Here is a 13,968-nt window from a genome sequence, read left to right as displayed (position 1 = left end):
AGTGTAATTGGACCACTGGGCATTTTTTTCACTGTTTTTATTGAACTTGGATTTTTTTTTCTTTTTTTTTCCCTTATTCTCATCCATGAGTAAAGAGGCAAACCTGATCCCTGAACTCTGGATCCAATAGTTCTCCTGTTCTTTATTCACATAACCCTGTGTCAGATGGTTGTTTATTTCCTTATGAAGTAAGAATCTGCAAATAGCAAATAGAAAATGCCCATTTAGGCACAAAAGAAACAGGCTGAGGAAGAGGAGAATTCTCCCTATGTTGCACACGTTAGTGTCCTCCAGTTACCTTGCTCTGGCATGTCCCCTGCACCCATAGGCTCCTGGCTGTAAACACTCCTTCCATGTCACAGAGTGAGTAGGGGAAAGGACTCTGATTCAGGTTTCAACTTTCCTTTGTGAGAACTTATTTAGGAAGGTCTTAATATGTCCTTATGAGGACGCTTGTTATTGCCTGAAATTTTTATTCAACTAGTACCCATGGGACTAGATGACTAAATTTGATAATTTTGGAGGAAGGATGTAGCTAATTTGGTTGGGTTGGAAATGCCCAGAGCTGAAGGGAGAGGCAGGCCACAAACACAGGTTAATAGGGATGCAGAACTGTTACTGCTAGTTTCATTCCTTCCATATGCAAATTGCCCTCCTGATCCCTGAAACACCAGCACCCTTCATCCCACAGCTCAGGAGCATGCGAGGTCACCTCCTCAGTTTGCACCAAAAGACCAGAAACTGTCTCTTCTCAAGTCAGTAGGTAAACATGCCTTTGCCTGGGTCTGTCACACAGAAGTGAATTCAGAGGGGTAGAGGGCAGGTTTGCCTGCGAGCAGGGGGCACACAGCTCTCCTGTCCCTGCTTGCAGGGCAGCCAGCAGACCTGTGTCCTCATGGGCCTCCCAGCTGGGCCATGCCCCATGTCTGTCATGGTCCCATCAGGGGCTGTCACATGCCACAAAGATGGGTGAAGCTTAATGCCAAGGCTGGCACTGCTTGATAATCACTTCCTTGAGCTCTGCCAGGGAAATATTATTTATTTATTTTTCAGAGCCGCATATTTCAAGCCCAGGGAGATCTCTTTTCCCAAGGGCTGGATGTTTTCAGCCCAGCTGATCCAAAAGCACGATCTTTTCATTGCATGATAGGCAGCATGTGGGTTTAAAGAAAGCTCAAAATAAATCTCCTTCTTTTCATCCCACTGGAAATTATCTGGGAAACATTGACCTGGGGCCTTAATTGCTGTATTTCTGAGTCTCCTTGTCAGTATGGGACTCTACTAACCCAGAAGTATCTTATGCAATGGACCATGTGTGTGTGTAAACCATGTGTGTGTGAAGGAGAAGTGTATGGCCACAGGAGCACGTACAGGAGCAAAGGGCCCCATGTGAGTGTCTCTACTTTTTTACCAAATGAAAGCTCATTACATTCTGCAGAATTGAAGCAGACTGAGAACAAGTTCTCAAAATAACTTAAATTCCATCAGCATTACTAAGTGTAACAACAATAAAACCTAAGACTTTCATGACATGTGGGGCAACCTGCTCCCCACTCCCCACTCCCCACTCCCCACTCCCCACTCCCCACTCCCCACTCCCCACTCCCCACTCCCCACTCCATGTTTGCTTTCTCTGGCACCTAAATGGTAAAAAAAAAGAAAATATTTTTCAAGAGAGAGAGTACTATGGAAGCTTTACAAATGCATGGCTAGGTTAGCCCACACTGTTTTGTGCAATTTGGCTTGCATTGTTCACTGGGTCTTTGCCAAATATATCTGTTGCGTAATTATGTGGATCACTTTAATAAATTCACAGAAGTTTCTAGGGGTGTAGCTAAAGTTTCCCCTCCTTTGTGTAATTATACAGCCCCCACCACAATGAGACATAGATCTTAATTGGTAGACTTAAAGTAACTATTAAAGCAAATGTTATAACACAGGGAAATGCAAACACCCAGCTATACAGTTAAAGAGCTGGGAAAAGACTCAAAGGAAAAGAAGCTCTATAAAGTCATGAGAAGATATTTGTCTGTTTCCTTGTGAGCAAAACCGATTCTAAATGATTTTCTGCACTGTGCACTAACTAAGATTGAATAATACTGGTTTAAACTAAGAGCAGTCTCACTGAAGTCAACTTCATTACTTGAGACTTCTGCACGGAAAAGTCAAATACAGAGATGGCAGACATGGCTTCATATCCTGCTACCCTGAATGTGCACACATGCCCTTCCTTTACATAAGGGAGGAAGGAAAGTTTGTGATAAATGTTCTCATGCTTTCAACTTATATAGTGTCTAAGAAAGACGTTTAATAAAGAATTCCATAATGTGTTTATTATTTTGGTTTGTTTCCAAGCTCTTTACTCCAAAGAGCTGGTTCCAGGATATATGATTCACTTGGTTATTTCATGCTCCTGTATTCCTGTGGAAATGGGATGACTTCTATGTTGAAGCACCAGAGTGTATGATTAAAGGGGTTGGACCTTGGGCCACGGGAGTCGGAACCTTTTAAAATGTTTCCATGCCCATATCTGACCTCACTGCCTTTATTTAATATTCTTCTGAAGGAATAACTTTGAAAAGTCTTTTCTTGGCAAGAGAAATCTGTGCCATTCCAAAGAACAAATTAAATGTACACGTTCAAAATATACGTTAAAAAATAATCAAACATTCTTCATGGTCACAACATGGTCACACAAATGCCCATCCTGCCAGGGCTTTTTGGCCTACTTTGTATAGTAAGTTCTGGTTAACTGTAACTGTAGCATATTTCCTTGGAAAAAGCCAGTTTGGGAGCCTGTCTGGGCTGCTGGGCCGTGCCTGGGATGCAGGCAGGGAGCCCCCGGGGTGCTGTGGGCTTACCTAGGTCGGAGCACTGCACCACGCGCAGGTGGCACTGGCAGCGGAAGGGGCACACGGGCCCGAAGCCGGAGATGACGGGGTCGTCCGTGGGAGCCATGTCGGCCGAACCCTCGTCCTCCAGCATGAAGTCAAAGAGGCCCTGCTGGTGGAAGGGCTTGGCCGAGCACACTGGCAGCAGCAGAGCAAGGAGCAGAGCCAGCCTCCTCATGGCTTAGTTCATTGACTCCCAGCACAACCTAGGATTGAAAGCAGCGTTAACAACAAGAGTAGCAGTATCCCATAGCTGCACAGTTCCTCCTGAAGGAGGTCCAACTCATCCACCAATTGCATAACTGTTCCTCTCAATAAAAGAAAACTGAACTGTAAAAAATAGGACAGTTATGTGATAGGAGTCTGGTAACTGCTTGTCAATAAGCCTCTTTTTTTGCTTTTTTTTCTTTTTTTTTCTTTTTTTTTTCTGTTTTTTTTTCTTTTTTTTTTTTGCAGAGTAATCTGAAGGCAACTGTAAACACATCTGTTTGCATATTTAGAGCAATATTTATTAGGAACAGGCAACGCTGTCAACTCTGTGATGCATAAGAGTCAAAGCAATAAGCCACATTTTCCATGTGCCTGTTTTCTGCCAACGTAACAGTCTATTTGATTTCATTAACATTTATTTCATAGCAATGGGTTTGACCCTTGGGGACAAACCTGAGGTTCCCAAACTCACTGTAATTCAGTATTTCATGTCTTGAGAAGTATTTTTAAGTGTCAGCTTGCTGTATGTTTTAAATTACAGCCTACTAAAACTGACTGAGAAAGAGTAGGATTTAGTGACAGAGTGGAAAGGGAGGGGAGGATCTTTAGTTGTTTAAATGCACAATACTTCTTTCCTAGTTCAAACAGTACATTAAAATGGAATAAAATGTGTTATATTGAATATTCTTGGCTTTCTTTCCAAATTTTGACATCCACCCTGAGAATCCTCTGCTTTGTACTGCATAAGCATTTGAATTGATGCTTACCGTGTTATGTGCACACTTTCTAGTAGGACTTCGGGGCTTCATTCTGCAGACTTTCATGGTCAGGAGAAACTATGCACAAGTATGTAGTGCCATAGATATTAACAAGAAAAGCTGCTTAAATACATGTTCTCAGGACTTAGGCCTAGATGCATTTCAACACACTCTAGGTTGTACTACCCATTTTGTTGTGCACTAAAGAGAAATTATAAAATGGTTTGCAGGTTGGTATCAAGACTGTAGAGACCAGATAATTTTCTGCATACTATTTTCCTTTACTGTATATTTTATGTAATGAAGTCCATACTTTACTAATTTTAATTGATTTTAAAAAACCACCAAAAAACCAAAGAATAAATCTGCCTTCAAATTACCAAGTGACACAAAGGCAAACTTGTCATTTATATAGGAGTTTTTTATTAAAACAGATGGCATAGTCCTAAATACAGATGCTGCTCTTTGTCACAAAAACAAAAATGTCCACTTGCGTCTTCATGTCAATGAAGACCCACTTGTCTGTGTGCTAGCTGGGATTATTTGTTTTTCCAGAAGTTGTTATCTAACAGTTAGGGATGTGGTAGAGCATTTTTCAGCTCCATATTCACTGTTGGATAAAAAACTGGGAGAGACAGAGGAGGACTGTCTCCCTCTCTATTTTGACCTATGGAACCTACCAGGTAGATGACAGGAATGAACAGATGATATCAGGTGACAGTAGTTGCCCTGCCTTTAGAGAAGTAGAGAAGCCTGCCTTTCTAACATACTACAACCAGGTACTCTAAAAGGAACGGTTAGTGTTAAGAAAAAAGTTAAATATATTAAAAAAGCCATAAGACTGGATTTAGATACAATTGTGCCTGAGTTCATTTTCCTTTATGTATTTCTACCTACAGGTGCCAATAATACACTTCTCCACAAACCTTTAGGTCTGTTTCTTGAAAAGATGATTAGGTTACCTAATGAAATATGCTGGTATCCTAAAATCATAGCCTACATTCCTGTGATCTACCTGACAGGAAAACATGTATGTAACATCTTCAGATATCCCAAAGACTTTGAAGTTAACTCACATGGAGTAAAACAGTGTTTATGTTGTCTCTTTGAGAGACATATTTCTTTTCTTAGTTGGACATGCAAGTACTTCTGCTCCTGGAACAGACACCTTACTTACTGCATGCACTGAGTGGGATCACAATATCAGCTAGAGAGTTTTTAGTATGTCCTGTCAGCCAGTGCTGTGCAAACCCATGACACATCGCAGGGGCAGGCTGTGTCCCCATGTGGATCATCCTGCTGTGCTTCCTCCTGCCCTGGCTCCCCACTGACACTGGAGCTGTGTCCCTTTCCCAACAACACCCCTACCAGTGCAGGCACAGTGCACAGGGACACGTCAGGATACCACAGCAAACTGCTGTTAATGCATAGTAGTGAGCTGTTATCAGGGTTTAACCTAAAACATGATTTTTGAAATAGTAATTATCATGTGCACATTATTGCAAAATAAAAATGCAATTTATTAATAATGTGGAATGAGAAGAAAAATTCTCTAAATCATCACCATTCATCACAATAAGCTGCCTTGTGAAAATGATCAAGAAAACATTACCCCAGTACAAATTATTTTTCAGAATTTATATTAATAACAATAAACATTGGGAATACTGCAGGCTAATCCTTGAATGGCAGTGGGAGTCAGGATTTTTTAAAGACCTTCCTCAGCCTTTTTATGTATTAATATAATTTTAAAACATTTTAAAATATTTTAAACTTCTTTGTTTCCTCTCAGGGTCACTGCTGAAGTACCACCCATCCCAAGAATGCACAATCAAGATCTCATCCTGGAGTTTAATTACTACCACTCAGAAAAGCCAAAAAAAAAAAAAATAAAATGCAAAGACACTTTTGAAGTGTCTTCACACTTTGCTTCTTATTCACATTAATACTGATGGCTTCATTTATCTCGATTAAACCCTGTAGCAGGTCTTTCCTTTGTCCCTGTTTTGTAAGAACTGTAACAAAATCAGAAAGTGGTGGCTGTAAAGGAAAACTGTAGGACAACAAAGGATATTGAAGTATATAATGTGATGATACAGCAGAGAAAGCAGACACAAGTTACATGTTAATCAGGATATAGAAATAGATATCTTCAGTCATATATGTATTCCTTCTGCAGACACATGTATCTGTTCCTATTGTTTGCATGTGTAATTGAACATAAACAAAAGAAAAGATACAAACAAAACTGCACTACCAAGAAATGTTTACACTTCACTTACGAAAAAAAAACAGAGAGAGGACAAAAAAAATCTGAAATCTGTGACACAATATTTATGTCTTCAGGACATAACTGTTTAAAATTCCTTTAATTATGTGTTTACAATGAAGAAGACTTTTCCACAAACAGAGGAAACTATACCATAGGCTTGGCCCCATTTCGTTTTAAAATACCACTGAAAATATGCTTCATCAGTTCACGTCACCACTGTATTGGTGGTCTTGTCAGTTTACCTTAATAGTAAGGATAAATTATTAGTTCACCAACTGTCAGAAATCTCTCAAAACTCCACAAAGGCAACCTAAACAACATTTTCCAGTTTCAAAAAAAATCCCCTCCATTTTATGTTTTGCCCATTTTGTGCAATAAAGTCAAGATATGCAAAGGTAGGAGCTGGAAGTTTTAAAGAGAACAAAACTGTTAACAGGAGTTTTAACTGCAAGAATTTTCTTTTCTACTATTTCATTCATAAGGACTTTCTTTAAACATGATTCCCTTGTTTGTTCCCTGTAACATAGCACTTTCTAACATTACAAAGGCGAACACAGAGCCCGTTTAAGTTTCTACTATGCATTTTTTTCTCTGAAATTGAAATTATATTCATCAGTGTCTGAAATATATATGAAAAAACACATGAGAAAGAAATCAGAGAGCAGTTTAAAGCAGAAATGTAAGCACACATGCATTTTTTACTCTCTCTATATCACCGATTCTAAACACTGGATTGCAGAGAATATACTGCTGCAAAAGCTTACAGCAAAGAAAAAGAAAGGACTATAGCAGTGCTTATACAAATCAAAACAAGAGACAGAATAGTCAAATAAACAGTCGGAAATCTGCACAGTCTTTGAGAATGTATTCTCATGTTTCCAAGAAACAAAAGTGATGCATAGAAAACTTAACATTACTAAACATTTAGTAGGATTTTTTACTTGCTTCTCTTAAAATACAAATAGTTCTTGCCATAGACTTGCCCGAAGTTTTATTAGTACAGCATAGTTCAGGAGAATTACTAAAAACCGTACCTTTTAATCCAGGGATTTGCAACAGGAGCTCTCAAAGCTGAGATGTAATTAAACTAAATATTCAACCCAGGCAGAAGGCTTTGCAGGTGTGGAAAGGAGGAGGGGGTAAATTCAGCTCAGTGACTGTCACTTGGTGGAAAACCCTCCTGCTTCTATTCCATAGCACAGTTAAAAAATGTTTCTCTCAATGAACACAATCCAGGCTGACACCCACATTAGATCATATGGTAATGATATGTCTCCTGTATTGTAGCCAGAAACTTTATCAGCTCTTTTGCTTTCTTTTCCTCCTTTTTCTTTCTCATTTGCTTTATTTTTCTTTCATCTGTTTACAATCCCAAACTGCTTGTACATTATAAGACAGATTCTTAGCTGTAATTTATCCTACTTATTTATGTTCCTACGACACATATTTAGGAAAGTTTTCTTGGCTTTAACTTGTGAGGTTTTATGACTCATTAATAAAAGAAATGTTTTCCTGTTTCTCTTCTTTATAGTATTTTAAAATCAAGGAAATTATATAAAATTTATCTTTGAGTTAGGCAAAGGGGAGATTAATGTCAGAAGAAAAGGGTTAGTTTTAAGTGAAACTATTTAAAAAGTTATCAACCTGCCTTTGCTTATGCTATAGTCATTGTCAAACTAAGTAGTATACAGTTCAATATATTATCCTAATAATACAGTCTGTATTTTTTAAACTATAGCATAGTTTTGATATATATGAAAATATGAAAATCATGTTTTCATTAGTGAAATGATTCTAACATTTGTGGTTAAAGCTGCTTTATATAAACTTTGTTGGGTTTTTTTATTTTTTTCTTCACTGCCCTCTCACCAGGACAGCAAAACAGAGGGGAAATTAGCTTTAACTCTTTGGGTTTGGGGCTGGTGGTATTTGTGTTTTTAATTTTTTTAATGGGTTGGTTTTTCTGGTTAGTTGGGTTTTTTTAAGAGGTGGGAGTTGTTTTTTTTTAACATGGAAAAACAAATGCATCAGACTTATTGTTCAGATTTATATTTTATTTTAGTAATTTCTGTATTTATGCAAATGTCAGTGGAAGCTAAAATGCAGTTTATTGCTGCACAATTTTAAAAGTCAAGTCGAGAACTGAAATGAGAACAAATACAATAATTACTATTTATTTAGTAATCCAAACACATTGTGAACATGTGTAGCTTCACTGTGCTGTTGGCTGTCCTATCTAAATACTGAAGGCTTCTGTCTCTGTGTTTTGACTTGTATCCTTTTTATTTCTGCCCCTAGGGAAAGACCAGGTGCAAATCTGAAATTAAAGCCTGTAGGATGATGTTTAAAAGAAGTCAGAATTTTTAGAAACACAATAGATTCTTGAAATTTTAGCTGTCCTCCTCATTTAAATTCAAGAAAAGCCCTTATAAGAGATTTTATAATTGTTCTCCTTTGGTGGAAGAAAGCGTGGTAGAATAATTGTCTGTTAATTTTGGTCTCTGTAGAACAAAGGTGTAATCCGACATCTTACATTACAGATTCCTTATATAGCTCACTCTAAAAGTTAAGGATCAGTTATTCACCCCTAGTCCTTAAGCTAACTTCTTTTCCCTGCATCTCCACTGGATTCAAGACTTCTAATGGTTTCTGTTGTGACATTTTCCTACATATGATTAGTGGTGTTCCAAGCTTTCATGCCTACAACAAAGCCTTATCTGTGTCCAGAAGTGTCGCCATGAGGCTCATTGAAATCTTGGCTGCATCTTAGTAATGTCAGTTATTTGAACCTTGGTCACCAGCTGCATCTGGTGTTTAAAAACATTTCAAAGCAAGATTTTGATGAGGAACAGGTCAGGGTAAACTTGTTGTCAGTTTGCTTCACAAAACCCATTCATATCCTTTCCCAGCAAAGCCTTAGTACACTTGTTCTGATATTTGTTATGGGGTTGAAAGGTGTTGAAATTTAATGCCTCAGTAATTTCTTTGGAGGCAGAGGGGGGATGAACAGCCATCTCTGCTTCTCCTTGTCTTAGGCATTAGGGAGATTCAAACCAAAGTATGAAGATAAAGGTGGGAACAGGTGGAGAGCAGGGTGCCTGCTGGATGAACTGAGGGCTCTGTTTTCTTTCATTAAGTTCATTCCAAGAAGCTCAAAGGAGAAAAGATATTACCAGCTTTAGGAATGATGAAAACAGTTATGCTACCTGTTGATACCCAGAAGTAGAAGAGGAATGTGTTAGGTGTCCAGCCCTTCCCGAAATGGAAAGTGGAGTTAGGTGGATCAGAGCAACCAAAAGGGAGAGGACTTATAACATTGAATATTGATGTAATACCTTATTAATTGTTGTGAATCAAGGAATCACAGAATGATTTACCTTGGAGAAGATCTCCAAGGGCATTGAGACTAACCTTTGACTGATCACCACCTTGTCAATTAGACCATGGCCTAAGTGCCACATCCAGTCTTTCCTTGAACACCTCCAGGAATAGTGGTCCCATCACCCTGCTGGGCAGCCCGTTCCAATGCTAAATCAGCCTTTCCATCAAGAAATTCTTCCTGATGTCCAACCTGAACAACTCCTGATGCAGCTTGAGGCTACTTGCTCTTATCCTATCACCTGTTGCCTGGGAGAAGAGGCTGACCCCCACCTGGCTACACCCTCCTTTCAGGAAGTTGTAGAGAGTGATAAGGTCACCCCTGAGCCTCCTTTTCTCCAGGTTAAACAACCCCAGCTGCCTCAGCTGCCCCTCTTAAGACTTACTCTCTAGAGCCTTCACCAGCTTCATTGCTCCTCTCTGGACATACAATATTTGTGTGCTTTCAGGGGAATGTGGATCCTTTCTGATACAAGTATTCCTTTAATTCAGCTCTCTGCCCCCTGCTGTGTCACTAAGAAGATAAACAACCTTAAAAAACCAAAGAACAATATTAAGTCATAATGTAATTTTATGGCCCTTGACTATACACAGGGCCTAGCATCATTCCTTCTCAGTCTGACCTACTTTGACTACTGCTTAGTCAATACAAAAAAGTCATTATTAGAAGAGTCTTGGTTTCTATGTGATTTTATTACTCCAATTCAACAAACTTTTAGGGCTACATGATGCTCCAAATACTTGTTCCCAGAAAGTTACAGGCAACTGCATGTTAATGTTATTTATATAACAATATTGTTATTAAATTTTGATGGATAGCATCTGCTTCATTTGCTCTTAGCTTATTTTTTGGACCTTTCAAAGGGCAGCTGTGGGAGAGAAGGCAGGAAGCCTGCCTGCTGGTGAGTGCTCTACCTGGGTCCAGTGGAATTCTCTGCAGGAAAGAGATGAACACTGCCCTGTAAGGAGAAAGCATTTCCTTACGTGGGGAAATTACTCCTGGAGCATGGGGCTGAGCTGGGAGAGAGACACTGGTCCAGCAGGCACCAGTGCTGCCAGAACAGGTTGAAGGCTCCTCAAAGGAGCTGACATAACCTGCCCCTGGGCATGGAAAAAAAGGCTTTTTTTAGGGAATCTGGGAAAATAATGGGCAACATTTATTGCAATGCAGAAAGTTACTGGAATGAAACCAAAGCAGGAGGACAGGATCTGTTCTGCAGGAAGATGGTGTCCCATGTCCCAGAGACACAGATTATTACTGATTCTAAGTTTTCACTAGGGAAGAAGGCATTTTCTTGGGCTGCCTTCTAACAAACCCCAGCTTTGATGATCAAAGACTGGTTAGCATTGTTGTGGTTGTTGTGGTAAAGAAGGGCGGGCAAGTCTGCTTCAAAGTCCTCGTTAAACAGCTAGTTAAGAGCCAGTCCCCATCAGGTAAGTGCAATCCCCACCAGGATGGAATGAAAATAGAACTCCTGCTTGGCTGCCTCATGGGAACCCTCTCCACGTCCTTCGTATCTCACACCTGGGCTTTTATGAACAGCTTCCTGGAGTTTCATCTTCCACATTCACTAGGTACTACAGCCTGTCTCTTCTTTCTACACTAGGCATAATAATTTCTTCCAATTAAGTGTAGGAAACTGTTCTTCACAGTAAGCAGTAGAGTTCCTTTACTAAAAATGTGAGTAAACATGCACCCCCGCTTAATAAACATTGATCCAGGTAAATATTGACCCAGGCACAGACTAAAAAGGCAGTTAAAGAGAAGAAATGTAATTTCTGGATATTCTGAGTATGAAAGTTTCCTTCAGTACTCTGTGACCTCAGAAATTATCAGCCTGTACTCCTTCACATTTCTACAGATCAAAAGGGCTAATGTGTCGGATTTTGAATGTACACTACCAGTAGCACTTTATTTATGCTTCTGTGAAAAGCAATACTTGTACAACTGTTTGAACCAAATGCAGTCAAACTTCAAAAGACTTTGCTCTTTCTTTGGAGGAATAGTCTCCTCTCTCACTGTTTCTCCCATTCCCATTCTGCAAGAGGATGTACTGTTACCTCTAATGGTCATCTCTCTCCTCTCCTGTGTAATCTACAGGTCACTCTGGGAAGCTAATTTAAATTTTCCTCAGCTGAAGGATCTGACATGTGATCATATCCTTCACTTTGGTCTCCTTTTTGGAAAGGCCTATCTGTTCCTGTACTCAAAGCTGCCTTTCATTTCCACTGGCTTTTCTATTTTCTCCTGAATCAAATAATGCTGCCCAGGTCTATCTAGCAGCTGTAGAAGTTAACCACATATTGATGTATCCTTACTATGATTTCAAATGCTCTGAACTTGACTTCTGCCCTTGAGGAGGAAACATTTCCTGCCTAATCCTCATGTTTTTGTAGTGCAGATGTACATTTTGAGATTGATCTCTCTCTTTCAAAAATGCAGGAAATAGGTAAAACTAGACTTTGTATGAGTCCCACCAGCTCCTGGCCATACCACAAGCAAAGAATGATGGAAAAGTAAAAGCGATTGTGGACCAAAGATCCCAGAACTTCACTCTGACTCCACGTCTTCACCTTTAATTAAAGAAATTAAAGAAAACTTTGGCAAAAATATTTGTTCTCACACACATTGATAAATGGAATATTCACACTCAGGTGTTCTATTTCCTGTGCTTCAGTGACAGTCAGCATTAAATTTTGTTCCTGCCTGGTTTCTAGGTGAGCATCAGCAGCCTCCTGTCCTCCAGAAAATCTCTTTTATGAAAGAAAGAGTGTGCTGACACTAGCAAAGGTTCCAGGAATCCACATGTCCCCTTGAAAGACACTTTCCCAGAAAAGAGTGTCACTTTGGGAGTGTAGGCTATGAAAGAGGAAGTGATGACTGAAGAGGAGAGAGGATTAGTTTAGGTAAGAGGAGATTAATTTTCTTTCCAGTGAGCAGCTTTTTCATCAGATTTTGGCCTTTCTTTATATTTTGCAGTATCCTGAGTTGCAGTCCAACTGTTTCCAAGGTTCAGAGGAAAAATCCAAACCTTAATTCTCATTTTGATGGCCCTTAGATCATGCTCTGGACAAGCTTCGTCATCCCAGCTGAATTACACAATGCCCTAGAAAGGGATGACAGTAATTCATGCAAATGTGGTAACGGTATTCCTTGCATGCACGCTTTTAGCCATGGGTTATGAACCAGCATTCGAAATGAGGCACATCCTGTGCAGCTCTGAACAGCCTATTCCCAGATTATGAAAAACACGTGAACACAAGGGTCAGCCTGGATTTCCAATTTAGTCATCACAGACAGTAAACTTGTTCAGAGAGAGCTAGTGATTTTTATACTGAGGAAAGTCCAGGAAAAGGAGTGGAATAGAAAAAAACCCCCCAATATTTACATAAGGTTTTGTGTTTTTATCTCTGTATTAAAATGCTCATTTTTGGCAATCTGTTGAGGAAAGAAATTCTAACTTCAGCTAAACATACACAGTGGTGACTTTGAGGATATAAGCAATGCCATCACAAAATTTACCAGGTTTTATGGACTGTGTTTCGTCTTTATAGAGGGAAGAATGGTGAAATGGAAGTTTTTAAAAGAGTGCAGTGGAAGCTTTCAAATTGATTTTCACAATGTAATGACTAAAAGTAAAAGTCCTGGACGTTTTGGGAAAAGTCTTTAAAATATCCATTTTACTTCCTTAAGTAATTGAAGAGTCATTCACTTTAACTTGCCTTAACCACATATGAGCTTTTCTTTGACTACTGTTTAAAGTATATATATTTTTTACTTTTATTCTTGTAAATAAACTCTTCAAAGGATTGTGCTGAATACAAAATTGTGCTGATATTCCTCAACAGAAGTTTTCCATAGCCAGCCTGGATAAAACACAGTGTGGTTTTTTAAATGAAACAGAGTTTAATTCTACATGGAAAAACTTTAAATATGATGGCAATTCCTTCAGCTACTGATTTAAAGTGAAATGTTAATTGGTAATCAGAACAAAAATGAAGGCTATCCTTTTTCTAGGCCTTTTTCTAAATTATTCATTTTTTTTAATTTCCTTCTTTACAATTTGTTTCTCAGTTACCTTTGGGAATATTGTGTTCCGAAAAGAACAGTTACATTTTAGTTTAGAGGATGGCACACATCCATTGTCTTCCAGCTGAATAAAAGTTAAACTACTCTTATTATGAATATTCTTTTTTGCATTTATTTGTCTCACTTTTGGTTTTTTGGTTGGTGTTTTCTTTAGATGTACATATGTAATAGATGAATTGACGAGCATGCTGGGACACAGCTCCAGAAGACACAAACAATACCATCTTATTGAAATCGCAACATCCTGTGTTTTATGCCATTTCAGAACTTAGCCACTTATTTTCTTGACTCATCTTCATTTATCAAAATATATGAAGGACCCAAACCTTTAGAGGTCTAAGTAAAGATTTGTAAAAGTGACTAAATTTT

At 38.9% G+C, this 13,968-nt stretch overlaps 1 protein-coding gene across 1 annotated transcript in view; it reads right to left on the bottom strand.

The window, feature by feature from the left end:
* Positions 1 to 7,385, bottom strand: part of DCN (decorin) — a 38,913-nt gene extending 31,528 nt beyond the window's left edge. The window contains exons 1-2 of the mRNA XM_063396349.1: positions 7,166 to 7,385; positions 2,862 to 3,097 (exon numbers count right to left, since the gene is read on the bottom strand). Of these exons, the coding sequence (XP_063252419.1) occupies positions 2,862 to 3,069 (208 nt within the window). The 5' untranslated portion in view covers positions 3,070 to 3,097; positions 7,166 to 7,385. The remainder of the gene's footprint in view (positions 1 to 2,861; positions 3,098 to 7,165) is intronic.
* Positions 7,386 to 13,968: the final 6,583 nt, after the last annotated feature.

The sequence above is a fragment of the Prinia subflava genome, chromosome 4, assembly GCF_021018805.1.
Source record: "Prinia subflava isolate CZ2003 ecotype Zambia chromosome 4, Cam_Psub_1.2, whole genome shotgun sequence".
NCBI classification, from domain to species: Eukaryota; Metazoa; Chordata; class Aves; order Passeriformes; family Cisticolidae; genus Prinia; species Prinia subflava.
Note: the sequence above shows the minus strand (reverse complement) of the source record. Positions and strands in the feature narration are given on the sequence as shown.